Raw genomic sequence first — 20,285 nt, forward strand, 5'->3', positions numbered from 1 at the left:
AATAATTTGCACCCCCCCCCCCCCCCCCCCCAAAAAAACAAGACTAATAGGTCGAAAATCCCTAATCTCACTTGTTGCATGTTTTTTAGGGATGAGAGTAATAAAAGTTGTGTTTAAACTTTTTTCAAACTGACCTTTAGCAAAAAAAATGATGAAATACGGCCATAAGATCAGGTTTAACAATCCCCCAGCAAGCTTGGAAAAAAGCCATTGGGAAGCCATCTGGTCCTGGAGATTTATCACCATGAAAACTCTGAACAACATAAAAACTTTCTGCCTCTTCAAAAGGTCTCTTTAACCAATCCACATTGTCGCCAAATATCATTGGAAAAACCAACACAGCAGGGAATGGTCAGTCAACCTGTTGCTCAGAGTACAAATTCATGAAGAAATGAATAATGTAGTCTGCAATCATACCTTGATCCGAAGACAAGGTACCATTAACCATTAGGCTTTCAATACCATTATTTTTTCTATTAGAATTAGCCATTTTATGAAAGAATTCGGTATTGGCGTCCCCTTCCTTCAAGTGCAACACCCTAGACTTTTGTCTCCAACTAATCTCTTCAAATAGAGTCAACTTTTCAATATCTGTACAAAGATTAGCTTGGTCTAACTTCTCCTCAGCTATTAATCTATGTGTCTCCTCTTTAGCGTCCAAAACATTCAACTTGCTCCAAAAGTCCTTTTTCTTATGTGTGACTTTGCCAAACTCCGTCTTGTTCCACTTTTTTAAATCCAACTTCAAGGCAGCCAGCTTCTTAGCTAGTATAAAACTTGGGGTTCCTTGGAACGAATAGGATGCCCACCACGTTTTCACCTTGCCGACAAAATTTTCCACCCTCAACCACATATTTTCAAAACGGAAAGGAATTCTACCTGTTCGCTGACTCCCACCCTACAACAAAATAGGAAAATGGTCTGATAGTACTCTAGACATCCTTTTTTGTGTAAACTGTGTGAAGTGATTTGCCAAAAGCAGAGAGAAAAGGAACTGATCTAAACGAGAAGCTGAGGATGTATTGGACCAGGTGTTGTAAAGGCCCCTTTCCATAGGTATATCCATCAACCCATGAAGAGAGATAAAGTCAGAAAACCCATACATAGACTGAGAGAAGCTAGCAGCCCCCAGTCGCTCTGATGGGAAACAAATTATATTAAAGTCACCTCCTAAGCATCATGGCAAATCCTACCAACTGATCAGCCTGGTTAGTTCCTCCCGCATCAACCTACGCCATTTATTCAAATTTGGCCCATATACGCCTGTAAAAGCCCACTCAAATTGGTCACCAACATTTTTAAACTTGTATGAAACCGAAAAATGCCCCACCGCTTCCTCCACCTTTTCCATAACCCGTCTATCCCACATCAATGAATACCTCTAGAAGCACCTTCAGAACCCAGGTACAACCAATCTACGTATGGACAACTCCATATACTTCGAACAATACCTCTAGTACTCCATTCTAGTTTGATCTCCTGCAAACACATAATATCAGCCTTCCAGGATCACAACAAATTATGAATCTAAAGCCTCTTGTCAACTTCGTTCAGCCCTTTGACATTCCAGGAAAGTACCTTCAAATTCATTGAGCAATAGAGAGAACACGATCCCTATTAATACCCCTTCGCCTAGCAGATGTAGAGCCATAATTAATAGAACTGAACAACCCCTTCAACTCTCTTAAACCTTTCACCCTAGCACTTTTTAAACCATTTGTTTTCTTGTTCACCTCAGCCCTCCGATTTAATTTAGCTTCAACAGCCAATAAAAATTCTGTTGCTTGATCTTCCAAACCCTCTAGGGACGTGCCAAGGAAGCTATCGAAATTATTGAATCTCCTTTGAAACAACTCTGAGTAAGGTTCATGCCTCTCTGCACTATCCACATCCACAACTGTTTGTTTTGCCATGGTTAAAGGTAGAGAAAAAGCAAGTGGTTCAACATCTAGAGGCTGATCAGCATCCTCCGAATAGGTATCCAAAACCTAGTCCTCCACCAGCACTTCATCCTCTTCAGTAAGAGCTGATGACACATTCGTAACATCAGAAGACTCCAATGGAACTAAGGCCAGCTGTTTTTGCTTTCCCAATAACTCGGTAGCTTCACACTGTAGCAAAGAGATCTGAATTGGAACCGCAACCCTCCTTCTGTCACGTAATTCAAGTACCCACTACTTTGAATTCCCCTATTTCTTGACTATATTGCCAGAATGCTCTTGAAGAATCAGTCGGAAGTCTCGCTCTAAGCTCTCGTAGCTATTTGTGGTACATGTCGACTCAATCCTGGCCTCCTCGGCCTCGTTGGAGCCGAGAAGCTCAGAGTCGACTACATCAGAGGCTTGATTTGAGTTAGTCAACGCCGAGAACTCATACCTGGCGCTATCGACCTTATCGGAATCGGGGGAACTGAGCAACAACGATATCGGAGACCACCGATGACATCAACGACATTATAGGCACATCCACCGCATCACTTCTCAGAATTTCTATAGCTAAGCACGCCAAGACCGATGGAAGCGACGAAGACTTCCCTGGAGGTTGGGACTCTTGAATCGGTAAAGACGTGGTAGACATCTCTTTTCCTTTGGGCCGCCAAACCAAAGTGGGCTTAGGCTTAAAATTATGTAAATGAGTTGGGTTAAGTGGTTTAGTTTTAGAGAGTGCACTGGGCCTAAAGACAACTTGCGTAAAAAAGTTGTTGAGCTCTTTATGTTTACCTTTTACAAAAAGTGCTCAATAATTAATATGGTGTTAAGGGGTATATTAGATATCAATAACATGAGAGAGAGAGAGAGAGAGAGAGAGTACTTGTGGATCCAAGGAAAGCGGAAAAATTTTCTTTCTTTGGGTGAGCAACAACAAACAGTGGGGCTTTTAGGATTTATTTTTTTAATTGTAAGTTAAGGAATAATTATCACAGACCTTTTGTTAAGAAATAATTGTTTCTCATTTGAAAGAGTAACTATTGTTAAGGAATAGCTACAACCTACAGGCAAAACATAACCAAACAACAAAATAGTTATTCCTTAGGAATAGCTATTCCATTATAGTGTTTATTCCTATGTACTAAGCGTGCCCAACTTTGGTAGGAGAGTCAATATTGGATTTTTTTTTTCCTTCTTTTTAAATAAGCTCATTTTTGTTTAGCAGGATCAAGGTACTAGTGGAATACTTTAAAATGGCCTTGGATTGCTTCTTTGCGGTTTGGTTTGTGGTTGGCAATGTATGGATCTTTGGAGGTCACTCATCTGCTGACGAGGCTCCTAATTTGTACAGGTATTACTCTGACATCTATTACTTTTGTCTCTGCTTTTTGTTAGAGCACATCCCATTTCTGTCTTTTGTAAGAGTTCTTCCCATTTATGCTTTTCTGAGAGCACTTCCCATTTCTGCATCTTTTTGTTTTACAGGTTATGTATAGTGTTTCTTACCTTCAGCTGTATTGGATATGCTATGCCCTTCATTTTATGTGCAACAATCTGCTGTTGTCTGCCTTGTATAATCTCCGTCCTTGGGTTTAGAGAGGATCTGACACAGACTAGAGGTGCCACCCCTGAATCCATTGATTCTCTTCCAACATACAAGTTCAAGTTGAAGAAAAGTAGAAGTGGTAATGATAGAGAAAGCAACTCAGGTGTCAGTGAAGGTGGTGTTGTGGCTGCAGGAACTGAAAAGGAGCGCGTGATCTCTGGGGAAGATGCTGTAAGTCTTTCTAATTTTCTTCTTGGCCTCCATTGTGAGCCTCCCGTGTTTCTTTGTTTCAGTTACAATATCACAACACTCCTCATCATTGTTAGAGGACTTTTTCTTTTGCTCCTGAATGAAAGCGGAACTATAATTGCTATTCCTGTTGACATTTTGGTGAAGATCAGCAATGCCTTCCACATAGTGATCCATATCATGTGATTTAGATCTAATGAAGTGAAAGGCTCATGCCAATGAGTTCTAGCTTAAATGTCATCTCCTGCGCTTGGAAGAGCAAGGTAGACTAGAGGGTGAAGTCATGGGTTCAAGCCCATCGGATGTATGTGTAATTAACCAACAAAAATGAAATAAATTAAGGGCTTATACCTTAGAGTTCATTGTATTTGCATAATGGTGCTTCTGTGCTTGGTGGTTCCCAAGGACCAGTCTTGCATAGCATCTTATATGACTTAGGGAGATGTAGTGTTTTCCGCTGCATAATGAATGTGTGAAAGGTTTAAATGGTTGAGGGACATTTGTTATCACAATTAGTAATATAGCTGGAAATATGCTGATGTACTTGCTTGTGCTTGATAATCAATATTTTAGATGGGATAGAATGACAAAAAAAAATTCACCTATCTAGTGAACAAAGATCTCACTCTTGCGGGGTTTGGGAGATGTGATTGGTAGGCATCTTATCCCCAATTTTTTTGGAAAGACTAATTCTCGAGCTTGAACGACAAATGCGGACATGTCTTTTTTGGTGGAAGGCATTTGCATTGCACCAAGACCCGACCTCTACAAAAAAGAAGACATATGGGTAACCTCGATTTGTTTGTTGATGATCCATACGCAGCCCCAAAAGTTTCAGACTAATATTTTGTTATTGTTGCTGATTGTGGCCTGAGTTGCATGTTATGGTCTTCTATTTAGTCAGGTCAAGTCCCTTGTCAAAAGTGGTTAAATGATGCTGAGGATATGGAATTTTGAATCTATTGGACTCTTTGTATAGTATTAGATTGAGAGAGCCAATCTTGAATGTTGTGGAGGCTGACCAGTAGGTAAAAATTGACTATGACCAGCATCTGATGGTCAGATGCTTTTCTCCTCTGTTTTGTAAGTTGGAATGCTAATATTCAACCTGTTTAATGCTTGAATAGATTACTCAAATATTGAAATCATTGCATCACAATTTGCTATTGTTACCAGTTACTGTAATCAGCACATGATTGTCCATTACACAACTGAGTGAGTTTGGCAAATATGAAGAACCAAAAAAAAAAAAAAAAAAAAAAAAAAGTTGCCATGTTCCCATTTTTTCCACAAAGAGTGTGTCGACAAGTGGTTGAGGATCAATGCGTTATGTCCCCTTTGCAAGAGTGAGGTGGGTGGGAGCCTTTTGGGTTCACTCTCTGGGGCTAATGGCAGCCAAAGTCGGGGTTGAAATCAAGATAGGGAATGGCTTGGTGAGTGACGATCTGAAAGGCTATATAATTTGACCGATGAGACTAATATCCAGATGAACTGCTGCTTTATGAACTTCCAGATGGATGGATGGCCAAATTCACTTATGCTTGGTTTCCTCTACCCTCCCTTCGCCAACACCCCCCCCCCCCCCCCCCAGTTTTTGGGTGAGATGTAGCTTTTGCTAGATAATGGAAATTACCTCAGGCAGCCTCTGCTTTACAGCATCAAGCAGTCGCCATAAGGAGCTTTTTTATCTGGCAGTAAAAATGAAAATGATTTTATGTAATTATGATAGGGATGTGTAGAACAGACTTGTCGCAAGATGGTAATAGATTGTTTCTTCCTTATATATTTATTTTCCTATAAATTTCCCTTTTTTGGTCCTAAGACAAATTTCGATCAATGCTTAACCTGGCTGAAAATTATTATAGTCATATTAGGACCTTTTCTGTTTGAAATGGACATATTAAAAAATAAAATAAAATTGTTGTTCTGTCCCACTTTGAGTGCATATCATCTTTGATGTACAAATTCGTAATGTGATAATGTGTTTTGTTTTGTTTTGTTTTGTTTATTTGTTTGTTTTTTTATTTATTTATTGTTTAAGCATATGGTAAAACATCAAATAATTACAAAAATATGTTACTACCAACTTAAGCAAACCGGTGCCATGGTTAGTAGTGGAGGGATTAGTAGTTGTTGGGATTTGGGAACACGATAGAACATGGAAGTGTAGGATGAAGATATTCAAATTGGATTGGATTTGACTCAAGGGTAAGTTTCTACGTGGTGGGAAGAACTACATTTAGCTAAGCCAAATGTGTGGCATCCTAAAACACAATGACCCATTTAAAAAAGAAAAAAACAAGATTGCCAACCGAACTTTTCAACCAAATTTGTTGCCTTTATTGCTATCTTATATTCTATCTCCATAGTAGACAAAGCAACCATCGATTATAACATCGCTTTTTGATTGATAACATAATCAGATAGTGCGAAAACATAATCCGTTAAACACCCCATTCTAGTATAATCATAATCTACAAATCCAACAACATTGCTTCTATCATTAGAAGTTTTATTATATACCAAGCCAACATCTATAATATCTTTTAAATATCGAAGAATCTATTTATTAATTTTTCAGTGTTCTTTTTCAGGTTTAGCCATATATCTCATTCTCAAAAAAAAAAAAAAAAAAAGGTTTAGCCATATATCTATTAACCAAACTAACAATATGTGAAATATTTGGACAAGTGCAATTCATAGCATACACCATGCTACAATCTGCATTAGCATAAGGAACACAAGGAATGTGTTCCTCTTTTTTAGGCTGCTAAAATTTTGAAATCTGCTTATAAACACCCTATTTTTTATAATTGAGCCAAAAAAGGCTCAAAAACTCAAAGTTTTTCAAGAAATCCTATGCATATGTGCACAAGGAGATGTTGGTGAAACTGTTTATAAGATTTTTTTTTTCTCTCAAAATTTTGATGCAAAACTGATCTTACATCACTAAGAAAAGGTTTTGTACTTAAATTTTAGATTATAAAAAGTGCCATCAACCCCTTTTCAAAACACAAGTAAGCATTAAGTGAAATACTCATGAAAATCACAATCAAAATGTTTTTGTTCCTATAAATAAAAAAAAAAAAAATCAAAATGTTTTTGTGAAATATTCATTTGAGTTTGTCTTTTTTCTTGGCCATTGCCCATAGTAGGTTAGCTAGTCAAACTCCATGATTTTGGTTATTGTTTAGAGGAAGCTTTCTTTTTCTATTACTTCCAATGTTTGCTTTGTTTTAAGTTTTCCTATTTTAGTTTGATAGTTTTATAGTTTAGTTGCTTTTTTTTGGTAAGTTAGTTTAGTTGCTTTCTAGACTTAGGTTTTATAGGTTAGAAGCACGTTTATGATAGAATTGGTAGATTTGTAAGGTTTTTGCCTCAAGGGCCCATATATAGGCTTGATCATGTGTATGCATCTTGAGGAACCTACATATATAGCCTTAGTCATTGTAGTCTCTACGAGAAATCAACATTTTTTGATCATTCTTGAATTCATGTGTTGTTTGCTTCTCTTTCTCTTATGCTTTTAACAACATGCTAGTAACATGCTTTGGGTGTGAATATAATGCTAAAAACACAACAACGTTTACATGAAGCCACTAGTGAAATTATTTCAATTGTACACTAATCACAAACTACTGTGCCAACATTTGTGAAAAATATTATTAAATTTGCTGTGTTAAACTTATTGAAAAAAGAAAAAAATAGTTTATTTCCAAATTAGTTTGGTTTTTTTCGACACTATTATTGAAAATGAATTATTTTCCAAAATATAATTTTCAGAAAATTATCTCATTTTTCTATGTTTAGTAGAAACCTTAAAATGAGTTGGAAATTTAGTTTTGTGCAAGATAAAATTGTTTTTCAAAAAAATTTAATCCCAAATAACTCTATCTTATGCCAAACTAAATTAAGGAAGTTAAAAAATAATTTTCCTTTGATTAATTTTTTTCTTTTCTAATATTACCAAACACAAAAAAAGAAAAAATAAATAATTTTATAAACCATCATATATATGAGTATGAGTTGGAAAAAAAATATAAATTGACTTTATTAAAAAGAAAAAAAGAAGAGTTCTTGAAAAAGAATTAAGCTAGTACTACAATTTATCCATGTGACAAGTTGTGATTGATAAAAAGTAATAATAAGTCTATATAGAGACATTTTTTTTTACCAACCATAACTCTTCGTATAGTTGAGTTATGACGCAAATTGTGCCACCTCCTTCAAAATTATGTAACGGCTCAAAACAAACCAATAATAGCGGTGTCTACGTCCACATAGGACGACACGAGTACGTGTAAACGGGCAGGCTCTAGAGAACCGCTCAGCATTTGGAGCTCTCTATATATAAGACGGTGTTTATCCTTTAACACATTTCTAGGGTTTTCTAATCCTCACAGCACGGTCACAGTAACCAATCTCTCTCTCTCTCTCTCTCTCTCTCTTTCTCTCTCTCTCTCACTGCTCAGCTCTCTGACTGCGTTCTCGGCTTTCTAATTCTGCAACAAACCCTATCAGCAGGTACTTATCGCCATTATCAAACCCTAACCCAACCTTTGTATCAAACCACTAGGATTCGGTTTTTTTTTTTTTTTTTTTTTAAATTCAGTATTTACTATATATTCATATACAGCTTTTGTTTGATTCTTGATTTTTCTTTCCACATAGGGTTAGTGTTTCCTATTTATTATTGAATGTGAATCGATAACATTTACAGTTGGGTTTTGCTCGTCCAGTGGTGTTTTTTTTTTTTTTTGGGGGGGGTGGGGTTCGTTTGAAATTAGGGTTCTGTGTTAGTAAATTGATTGAAATTTGCGTTTGAAAAGACCGATATTTGTGTGTTTTTATTATTATTATTTTTGTTTTCTGTTACTGCTGAGTTGGACTAATTGTGTTATGAATTGGGTTTTACTCGAGTGTGATTTCTAAGGGTTTTTTTGGAAGTAAAATTGATGTTATTTGATAATAGAGAGCCGATATTTATGTTTTAAAAAATTGGGTTTGAAAGCAAATAAATAGAGTTTGAATTTGGGTCTGCTGGTTTTGTGCTGATACTGTTCTGATTGTTATGTAATTAGGGTTTTGGATGTAGATTGATTAGATTGCTCACATGTGCTTCTAAGTATGTGTAAACAAAGGAAAAGAAAATTGAAATTTGCATTATTTTTTGGTTGGGGGTATGTAAATTTATCTCGCCATCAGTCTCTCAAGGGAAAAATTCTAAAATCCCCAGGAAAAAAAATCCAGATTTTTAATACTCAGTTTCATATGCATCTGTCTCTTTTCATTTCTGTTATGTTTTTCACTGTATGAACTTTATATTTCACCAAAAAAATGCCTCCCAGCCTTAATTGATTGTTATGGATTGAAATTTTCTTACAGACGTGGTGACAGTCAGTCACGATTACAGCTTTTTTATTTTTCTTGCAAAGAACTGTTTTAAGTAGTTTAGTAATATGGTCATGCTAAAAATATCTATGAAGTTCATAGACTTTAGCATTTGACTGCATGAATGTGTTAAACTTGAGCACAGTCACTAATACAAGTGTCCTTTTGATAAATTTCAGCTATTCCAGTTTTTAACACCTTGGTTGGTCGTGTGATTGTCGATTTTAATGAGTTTTTGAAGCTGTGAGTTTGTAGTTATCCATGTCTTATGCATGTTTAATCTTGCCAGTGCTTTTTTTAGTTTGTTTTGTTTAAGGATCCTTGGCTTATTATCATTTATTTTGAACGCAGGTTTTGTCTCTGTTTCAAGGCTTACCTGGATGTACATCCTTAGGAACATTGTTTGAAATGTTTTAGACAGGGAAACTATTTGAAGATTTGTAGTGCTTATATTTTAAGTTATTCATTGCTAGTCTAGCATGTCTAACAGGTTTGTATCACAACAGTTGCCAATACCAAGCATGCAAATGGGTCAATTGGAACCCACCCTGGGCAAAGTGGACCCATCAGTACAAGACATGCAAATCGGACTGATGGGATCTGTATCAAATGGTCCTGCATCTCATCAGCATTTTATATTAAACACACAGGAGGGGCTAGTGGATCCCTTGTCTAGTAATCCTGCGTTGCAGAGGGTATCAATTTCAAGCACACAGATGGTAGATATTGAAACAAAGTCCAATAGTCTGGGACCTGTTGAAACCATGCTGAACAATGCAGCATACCAGCACTTGTCTGCACCAAGTAAGCGAAAGGCACCACTGGAGCATCTTTACAATAATAGTGCTGCGCAGCAGTTATCAACCCCTAACAAGCGGTTAGCACAAACGGAACATAGACCTTGGTTGCAGCAAGTATCTGGACCAATAAAAAGATCTGTACAGATGCAATCCACGCCCACCACGCCCACCACTCCTGGATCACAGCATTTGCCAACGCCAAATAAGAAAGTGGTATCTGGTAAATCTGGTTCACAGCGGTCTTCAGTGCCAAAAAATCAAACTGCAGCACTGCAACCATCTCCCAAGGCTCAAACTGAGTCTTTCGAGTCTGTGAGGTCCAAGATGAGGGAATCATTGGCTGCTGCACTGGAACTGGTTTCTGAGCAGAAAGACAAATCCTCAAGTCCAGGAAAGAACTCTCAGAGTGACACCACAAGTGCTTCTGGGCTGAGGCGGGGGAATTCTCAACCTGCTGAATCAGTTTTTGGTGCTACTGATGCACTTGAACTTGTATCTGAAAAGCCTAAAGTGATGCCGCTCTCCCATGAAGATTGGTCTGCACACAAAAACAATAATGGCAAAAGTGAATCTGAAATACAGACCATGAAAGCTGGTGGGAAAGAGACCAAATCAAGTTATGTTTTTTCTGGTCAAGATGTTTCTTTTAGTGATGAATTCTTTGTCAAAGATGAACTTTTGCAGGGGAATGGACTTTCCTGGGTATTGGATTCCGATATGGAAGTGGCAGAAAAGAGGGAGATTCATACTGCTGAAGAGCAAAATTTGGAGAATGATGAACTGGGTAGGGATAAAAAAGAAGAAGCTTATCTAACTCCACAGATACTGGCATTTAAAATTGAAGAAGAACTCTTCAAATTATTTGGCGGTGTGAATAAGAAGTACAAAGAAAAGGGGAGGTCTCTTCTGTTCAACTTGAAAGATCGTAATAATCCTGAATTGAGCGAAAGAGTATTGTCTGGAGAAATTACCCCAGAACGGCTTTGTTCGATGACTGCAGAGGAACTTGCTTCCAAGGAGCTTTCCCAATGGCGGATGGCAAAGGCAGAGGAGCTTGCGCAGATGGTAGTCTTGCCTGATGCAGATGTTGATATTAGACGTTTGGTGAGGAAAACACACAAGGGTGAGTTTCAAGTAGAAGTTGAAGAAAATGATACTATTCCAATGGAGGTTTCTGTTGAGCCTAGTTCACCCACTCTAACGGAATTAAAAACCAAGGAGATGGAAGCCCCTAACCTTTCTAAACCTGATGGAGCCAATGATGAAGTGGATAGTTCTGTGGGAAAGAGTAATATAGAAGACCAGGATACTGCATGTACACTTACTATTTCTTCGAATGAGGGTAATGATTTAATGCAGGGGCTCATGGTGGATGACGTATTGAAGGATGCAGATTTTCTTCCTCCTATTGTGTCTCTTGATGAGTTTATGGAATCTCTTGATTCAGAGCCACCATTTGAAATTCTACCAGTCGATGCTGGAAAAATGTCCCCAATTTCAGACAAGGATGACCCCGAGATTGGCTCTGAGTCGAAGTTGTCTGAGCTAACTTCAAAAGATGTTGATATTACAAAATCTGAACCCAAAAAAGGTGATGATGCTGTTGAACAATCCAATGAAGATGATGCTGGCGTCAAATACGGTGATGGTCATGCTGACATGAAACCTAGTGGTGGTCAGACTGATGGGAGACTTAATGATGGTCAGGCAGTAGTTAAACCCAGTGATAGTCACATGGATGAGAGTTCCAAAGCTAGCCACGCTGAAGTGAAATCTAGTGAAAGCTATTCTCATTTGAAATTGAGTGACAGCCATGCAAAATCAGAAATTGTACCTCCTGCTGTCGTATCCAAGCCTGACCGTGTATGGGAAGGTGTACTTCAGCTGAACACATCAGTCATGCCCTCTGTAATTGGCGTCTTCAAAAGGTGTGTGTATAGTCTCGTAAGAGTGATATTTTCAGTTCCGTGCTGTAGATGGTTGTGTAGTTATTTATTTTTAAACTGGAAGACACCTACCCCATTTTTTCTTCATTTTCATGTTCTTTGATTTAGTTTTGGATTATGTGCTGCATGCCTGCAACAAATGTTTCATCTACACTTTATATTTGCTTGATGCGATTATTATGATATATATACATATACATATATATATATATTTATATATTTATTATATTATATTATGCACATATGACTGGGTTAGGTAAACGTTATACCCATTGTAACTCTTACCTGATATTACATTACCTAATAAGTTTTCGTTGGATTAATATTTCGAGAATCCACTGTTAGATCACATGTTTTCTATGTTCTTAACACCCATGCCAAATTTCTTATCAATAAGATGTTATTTGCTTTTTGATTTATAAACTCATTTTTGGTATATAATTTTTAAAGTTAATTTTTTTTTTGGTTGAATTTTAACATTTTATAGTGGCATAGTTGATAATCTCTGATTGTCTTGATGTTTTGCATGCATGTAGGGTGTACAGAAACAATTTAATCCAACGGTGGATTTATAAAATAACACACCCAATATAAAGTTATTGAGTGGTGTAATATTGATAAAAGTTTCATTAGGTGTCTCAACCCTATATATATATATATATATATACATTGTATGGCGTGTGTCTTGAGTTTTGAAATATGCACTGTGTATCTATAACAGGTTTATGTATTGTGTCAAAACTGCATGTAGGTGTGTGCTTTTGATGGTCATTAAATATCTCATTTAGCTGCTAGTCTGCTACCTTAATGCCTAATATGTATCAGAGCTTGTCAATTTCAATTTGGACTTATTCACAGTATACAAGTTGTTGTTGGTATTACTTTATGCATTTGTTGCTGTTGTTTTTTATTTATTTATTTGGTGGATAATTTCATATAGCTACTACATTTTATTCTACGCTTCTTGTTGCCTGGTTGGTTTGAATTTGAATAAATATATATTTTGGTTTTCTCTGGGGCATTCACAAAGAAATGTGAAGTTATTTTATGTCAATCAAGAATGCACTTAAAAAAAAAGTGTCATCTTATGTAGAGGTGGTGTATTCAGAAATGATGAACTTTGATTGCTTCTTTCTTTTTCTTTTTCTTTTTTTAATATTTATTTCTAATATCCTCTGCAGTGATCTTTATTGGATGAATATTTTGGTTGTGCTTCTGCTTCCTTCCCCTCTCACATGATCATAGGATGAGAGTTTTAATTTGCATGACAATGTATGTTTTGCCTTCAATTGGATTTTTGGAAATTTGGCTTTGAATGTTGCTGTTTATCATACAAGAGAGATTTGATCTGTCATATGACATATAGAAAGGTAATATTTCAAAAGAACATGCGCAACATTGGAATGGAATGTAACACGTGCCAGAATGCAATAACCTTTCATTAGGGTTGTTACTAACATCTTTTTGAAGTAATTATGGATGAATCAATTGATGCCATAATGGTCATTAGGGTAAAAGAATATGGTAACTGGTAAGAGGACCCATGGTCAGCTACAGCATTGTGTAGAGATGCTTTTGGATCAAAAGGCTCAAAAATGGGATGAAGAGTGGATAATAGGCAATGGATTTCCAAATTAGAAATGTTAAAGAATAATGTGCTGTGAGCTGGCTGTCACATGGTAAGATTTTGCCAACGCTACTGTCTTGTGGCAATAGTGAGGTCTCATTGTGGCCATGTGGCACCTTTGATCCACTTGGGTTGCTCACATGTAATTTTTAAGCCCCCTAAATAATTTTAATTTTAATTATGTCCAATCAGATGTAACATCAGCCACCAAACTAGCATACTGACCAAATTGGATCATTTTGCATCTTCAAGGATCAAATTTCCACACTGCTACTTTTGAAACTCTTTTAAGTTGAAAAGGTAAAATTGATGCAAACTTTAAGGACCAAAAGTGATGTTTGCCCTAGATATAAAGAGAAAAAGAGCCATAATTGTGCATACCACTTGGGGCATTATTGGATCTGGTAGGTTAAAGATGATTTGGTTATGTACAATGGAGACTAATCCATCAGTTCTGATGTGGTGGTGTGGCATGGTTAAAGGTTGTAAAGATCCTAAGGAGAGGAATCTGCTAAAAGGTTGCAGGTTGATAATTGGCCTTTTGCAGTAGAGACTAGAATGCAGTATGTGGATGGGTGACATGATTCAGGTTGAAGGTGGAAGGATTAGGAGAAGCCCAAAAGGATGTGGGTTGATCTGATTTGAAAAGACATGTTATGCATGATTGTGTTTGCTTTTAGTTTTAGTCAGGACAGTATATTCTAGTCAGCATGGTTTGCCCTGAATATGGTATTACGTAATTTAAATCACGTATGATTTATAAATGATAGGCTCCGTAATGTGATATTTATTGAATTCTGTTTTCAGAAAAGATTATGAAACTTTATGCTTTGGTTCTTGCTGATCTTATTTTCTTGTTACAGTGGTGAAAAAACATCTGCAAATGAGTGGCTCAGTTCACTTGAGATCAAGGGGAGAGTTAGACTTGATGCATTTGAGAAGTTTCTTCAAGAGCTTCCATTGTCCCGAAGTCGTGCTGTCATGGTACCTAATGTTTCTTTTAATTGTCTTACTGTATCCTACTATAAGTTCAGGAAAAGGAAAAAAACACTTACCACAATCTTGTTTTCATTAATCTTTCTTTTGGTATTCACACAGCATACGGTCTTCTCATATACTAATGAAATTAATTTTAGGCCAATGAGATCATGTATCAGATTTGGTAAGAGAAGTTATAAATTAAAAGAAAAACTAATCTTTCTATGGATTAAGAGTGGTGCTATAGGTAACTTATCAAAAAAAAGAGTGGTGCTATAGGTAACTATAAATCTTACTACACAGCCTTTATAAACTGATATTTCGGTTTATAAAACATACAATAAAATATCCTTTACAAATTGATATTTCAATTTTTAAAACATACAATAAATTAGTATCAAGATATATTTTTATGTTATTGATGTGGCACCAATCATATTCATTGCTATATTGGTTTGCAAGCCTTTTGTAGTATAAATTGGTAATACCTTCAGCATTTCCATTGGATTAATTATCTCAATTATATGTTGAGTTTTTTAACTTTAACCCATCATGTTTGCCCAAGTGGTTGCATCATTGACTATTTGGTGAAAGTAATAAACATATTTAAGCATTTGAATAAAATTATACTGCTTGAGGCTTTTGAGAAGAAAAAGACATTCTGCAGGGCTAGCCAAAACAGTTGGGGTCGCGTTTCTGTTTATGCTGGTTGAACAAATAAAAAGGAGTGCCCTCATTATTTTAAAGTATTGGCTTTAATCAATTGATGATAAAAATGCCAACCACATAAAATTAAAAAATAAAAATAAAAAGAAAATTGTCCAGTGGATGTGACTTTGTTGAACGGTTTCTTTTAAAGAGAGTCAGAAGAGCAACGTGCCTAACATATACGAGTGAAAGACGAAAGAGTAAATTAAAGGACAGTTTTGAGCGTAGTGTATAAACTGTAACTAGCAATTGAACCATGTAATTGCCGAAGGCACTCTTGTTTTAAAAGCAAAAAGAGTACTCCCAAGTGTTGGGAAGAAAAAGAAAGCAAAAAGGTAATACCATGTGTTATTAGGTAGACGATATTTTAAAATACCAGCAAAGTCCTGCTCACGCAAACTCTGAATTTCATTCTAGTTATATTCTGTTATCACTATAATTGAAGGAATTGTCTTTTATTAATATATATATTTTAATTTTTTGTAGGTTATGCATTTTTCTGTGAAGGAGGGGTCCCTAGAGAGCGAGCATGCAAGTATTCAGGAGGTAACAATTGTCATTATACTCTACTACATGTTTTGTCCACCTTTGGTTTGCAGACCGTTTGCGTTACCTGAATTATATATATACCTCTCCTGCAGGTGGCAGATTCTTATGTTGTGGATGAGAGAGTGGGTTTTGCTGAGCCTGCTAATGGAGTGGAACTTTATTTTTGTCCACCGCATAAAAGAACACGTGAAATGCTCAGCAAGATCCTCTCGTCTGAACACTTTGAGGCACTTAATAATATTGATAATGGCCTAATTGGTGTTATTGTATGGAGAAAGGCTCAGTTAACTTCCAAGATATCATCCAACTCATCATTACACCAGAAACATAAAAAGCAAAATATCACTTCTAGGAGACAGCAAGAAACAAATATGAATGTGAATTTCGCACCTAAACCAACTCAACCTACTAGTAGCTTAACCCCCACCAATTTTAAACCCCATGATGATGATGATGATGATGATGGTGATATTCCTCCTGGGTTTGGCCCTGGTGTCGCCCGGGATGAAGATGATCTTCCTGAGTTTAATTTTTCTGGTGGTGGCTCTGTTCCATCGCAGCAACAGAATTTTGCCCAAAATCCCTCTAGGGAATCATCAGGAACAGTCCCATTTCAACCACTTTCTCAGACCCCATCTAGACCTGTGGACCAAATGAGGGAACTTATACACAAATATGGACAACCTAAAACTGGTGTGCCTTCAGGAAACTGGCAGGACAACAACAATAGAGGGTTTGGGGTTGCGATGCAACCCTGGAACGATGACGATGATGACATACCAGAGTGGCAGCCACAAGCCCCTCAGCACCAACAACAACAATTAGCTCAAGGCTTTCATCAACCAACACTGCGACCACACTTGGTAAACCAACAACAACAGCAACAGGCTTTGCCTTTGGGATCAAATCCTCAACAGTCAATGATGTCATTGCAATCTTTACAACCTCAAATGAATGCGACACAAGGGACTTGGTGGGTTCCTCCAGTCCAAGGGAATGGTCAGCAACCGAATAATATAGGTTGTCAACCCAATGTAGTAGGGCAGTTCTATGGGGCACATGGACGAGGTGTTGGCCAACAAGGCCTGTCCTGGCGACCAAATGCACCCAAAAGTAGAGGCTTTTAGCATCTTTTCTTTTCTTTTTTTTAATGTATAGTTAAATGTTCTTTTCCTTTTTCTCTTTCCCCCAATTTTCAACATATGTGCAAATTCTGTAACCATAAAGGTTTTACATGGTTGTTATAGCTTCTCTTTGTTTCTGGAGCTAAACCAAAAACCATTTTTACCTCAATGCACTGCCACAGAGAGGCCTAGTCCTCGTTATGCACAATCAAAATGGTAGTTTATTAAGTTGCGCAATGGGTACGCTGCTTATTAAGCGTGTCATGATTGGGGGGTGGGGGTGGGTGGCGTTGGTGAGACATTCTGATACCTGTAACTTTTAAATTAGTGAAACATTTCTATATTTAATTTGGAACATTGACATTAAGTAGGCCAGCCCCATTTTGTGGCCTTTATTTACATAGGAATATAGGATATTCTTGTCTGATTATATACTCTAGTCTTTAGTCAACATTGGGAAATAATTTCTCCAATAATCCTCGAGTTCTCTTTCATTTTTAGTCGGTTAGTTGGATGTGTGGCACGTAACATTCACATTCATACTCTGGTGGCTTGTTGTATTGATTATTTTTTATTTTTTTAAACTTAACTAGAGCAAAGTCTTTGTTGATCGCTACCACATCTCGCAAGGAATTATTGTCAATTTATGTGGGTTTAAGGTTTATGAACAGATATCTTGTCGGCTGGAGAAGCTTTCTTTTAGAGTACCACCGATTGAAGAAGCAACCACAACTTTAAATCATCAAATAACATAATTTAAATATTATTAAAACCAAAGCTTTTGATACTTTTGCTAATTTCTTTGTACCATATCCTATGCTTCGCACAAGCTCTTGAAAGCATAATATATATATATATATATACATGCTTTATGCAAATCGTGATGACTACGTGAGTAAACCGAACTGCTATGCGAAGTTCAAATCCTTTAGTCGGTAAAGAACTTTATTAGAGGCATTGATCTTCTGCTTCCGCTTTTATTAGGCTGGACTAATATCTAAAGCTCTGCGACCGCTCCGCTCTGCAACTCTCTGTATGTTCCATGATCACCACATTTTTATTTAAAAATTAACTTTTAGCTGTCTATTAATTTGCTAGCTTCGTTTGTTAAGTGATCATGGATTTCAAAAAATTCGTATAGCTTTTGGCTTTTTGCATTTTAAGATTTCCCTGTTAACAGAAATTTTTTTCGAATTCAACAAGAAGATAAATCTTAAATAAAAAATGAATTTTGTAGTCTACGATATTTCTTTATTACAAATTTGTCCACAGTATTAGCAAGTGAAAAAAATATAAACTAATAGTTCATTTGGCATATAATTTCATAATACAATGAACATATTAATTATTATTGTTAAGATAGAAATTTTGGAATCATACATTGTTTTCAAATACAATAAACATATTAATTATTATCGCTAAGTGAATTTTAATTATTATTGCTCAAAATTCTTTTATCTATTAGTTTGTGTTAACTCTTTACAATTCTTATATTCAACAATTCAACTCAACTTTGACAACTATTGTTTTTTGTAATTGTATTAAGTGTGTTTTGGTCTTGATTATAAGCCAACTTATTACTTCATCTTTTTTCCTACTATTTGCGGGTCTCATGTGAGTTCTTACTTATTTTATACTTTTAGCAAAAAGTTAGATAAATTATTCCTAAATAAATACTAAGAAAATTTTTATTGTGTTAACATTTGCTTTTGTCTTCACTCAATCACTCTTGGCCTGTCCCACGCGCTTGGTCCTCACTCAACAAATAACAAATTAAAAGCACTTCAAATTCAACAACTAATTTTTATTTTCAAGGTTTTAGATTAAATTGGCTTATTGTTGGGCTTTTTATTTTTTATTTTTTTAAATGCCAAGGTATTGGTAATAGGATTATATTTAAGGTTATTTTAGTTGTGCTTGAAAAAAAAATGATCAGCGTGTTCAAAATTTTATTTTAGAGAATCAAAACAATTAAATTTTTTATATTATATTAGATTATATATATTTTGGCCAAGTCAGGGGGTTCATTTGAACCCCCTAGGCTATGGCTAGTGCCGCCCATGTCTGTTAATAACTAGTCGTTAGACCACGCAATGCATGAGACGGTTACAATTTTTTGAGTTGATATATATTTTTAAAACTTTTGTTCAGTAAAAAGTTTGGTTCCTTTTCCCCATATAATAAAATCATTAACATAAAGATCTTGCTTCGTGCGGTCTTGTTTTGTCATATTAACTATTTTTGAGTACTTTGTATGAAAAAATATATTATAATTTTGGTTGGAAAATGGAGAGGATAATAAATTTATTTATAAAGGAATTTCTATCATGATATGATGAAATGTTGAACAACTTATATATTGCAAGATGAGAGATAAGCTTCACATGTTAGAAGAAAAAAACTTTCCTGTGCTCTAGTGGATTATTTAAAAGTTTAAGAAAACCATATGTGCGGGTCGCAAATGAGGCCAATGGGCTCAACCCCACTTGGGCTCACAACTTATTTGTTTGTTGGGCTGAATTTCCTACTGTGGGTAGTTCTACAACTAAGGACTCAATGAGATCACTTTTAGGGTGGCTTTGGGACTTGGTGCCCACTTCGGGTTAGAGTTAAGTAGTGGCGCTTGGAGGGCCTTCTCTGAGCCGAACAAAGTTGATGCGCTGTTTAATGATACCTCCGAACATGCTCGGTAAAAAATATGCCGATCATAACTTAGCAGTGAAGCCCGGCACCCCCGAGCTGTGCTAGCGAGGGTTGGGCCGTAGGGTGAATGAGGATTGGGCCCAAAGACCGCGTGTTTTGGTGCGGAGACTTGGAGCTGAGTAGGCCCAACAGTTTGGGCGCCGCACACCATAGTTATAGCAATATCCTAATTTCTATTTGACTTAAACTTGTTTACTCATTCCAAGAAGTCAATTTGTGAATCATTGGCTGAAATTGTGAAAGTTGTGAAAATAAATGATATATAGTTAAATAAAATTAGGAACTTCAAAATTTTGAGAACTTCATGCATTCAAATATGCAAATCATCTTATAAATTTATCTCTCATATCCATTATTTCATGGTCTTCATAATTATATGAAACTCGAATTTTCTATAAAAAGAAATGAATTTTAATTGTATCATATACAAATAATTTGCATTATGAACTTAGTTGCATGATTTTAGAACCTATTATCATCACTTATTGGAATAATATAAAAGATGTTATCAAATTTTTGCGCCTACTTAGTATTTACTAATATTAAGCAACGTAAAATACTAAAATTGTGTGATTAACTCATTCTTTAAAACTGGCTTGCAATAGAAGGGTGCTAAAAAGCTTTATATATACATGTTTAAGCTTACGCTTTTTTTTTTTTTTTTGAGAAAGAAGCTTACACTTAATTTATGTGAGACACTAGAATCATAACGTAAAATGTTTTATATATATATATA

At 36.1% G+C, this 20,285-nt stretch overlaps 2 protein-coding genes across 3 annotated transcripts in view; both read left to right on the forward strand.

Moving 5' to 3' along the window:
• The window catches only part of LOC111983009 (E3 ubiquitin-protein ligase At1g63170), an 8,328-nt gene extending 4,062 nt beyond the window's left edge, over window positions 1-4,266 (forward strand). The window contains 2 exon segments of the mRNA XM_024014644.2: window positions 3,154-3,279; window positions 3,414-4,266. Coding sequence (XP_023870412.2) covers window positions 3,154-3,279; window positions 3,414-3,909 — 622 coding nt within the window. The 3' untranslated portion in view covers window positions 3,910-4,266.
• A 3,822-nt stretch (window positions 4,267-8,088) lies between these two features.
• LOC111982988 (uncharacterized) lies at window positions 8,089-17,074 on the forward strand. 2 transcript variants are annotated; one of them, XM_065768196.1, is made up of 6 exons: window positions 8,089-8,247; window positions 9,294-9,357; window positions 9,466-11,842; window positions 14,351-14,471; window positions 15,660-15,719; window positions 15,815-17,074. In XM_065768196.1, exons 3-6 carry the CDS (start codon window positions 9,594-9,596, stop codon window positions 16,847-16,849), a joined length of 3,465 nt encoding a protein of 1,154 aa, XP_065624268.1. In that variant the 5' UTR covers window positions 8,089-8,247; window positions 9,294-9,357; window positions 9,466-9,593; the 3' UTR covers window positions 16,850-17,074. The 2 variants fall into 2 exon arrangements, with proteins under 2 accessions (XP_065624268.1, XP_023870387.2); XM_024014619.2 differs by lacking the exon at window positions 9,294-9,357.
• Window positions 17,075-20,285: the final 3,211 nt, after the last annotated feature.

This window comes from Quercus suber, unplaced genomic scaffold, assembly GCF_002906115.3.
Source record: "Quercus suber isolate HL8 unplaced genomic scaffold, Cork oak 2.0 scaffold_902, whole genome shotgun sequence".
In the NCBI taxonomy this organism is placed as follows: Eukaryota; Viridiplantae; Streptophyta; class Magnoliopsida; order Fagales; family Fagaceae; genus Quercus; species Quercus suber.

Coding starts and splice junctions, on each gene's coding strand:
- LOC111982988 (XM_065768196.1), top strand. CDS start 9,594: ATGTCTAACAGGTTTGTATCACAACAGTTGCCAATACCAAGCATGCAA. Junction 11,843..14,350: donor GTAATTGGCGTCTTCAAAAG/GTGTGTGTATAG, acceptor TTCTTGTTACAG/TGGTGAAAAAACATCTGCAA. Junction 15,720..15,814: donor AGCATGCAAGTATTCAGGAG/GTAACAATTGTC, acceptor CCTCTCCTGCAG/GTGGCAGATTCTTATGTTGT.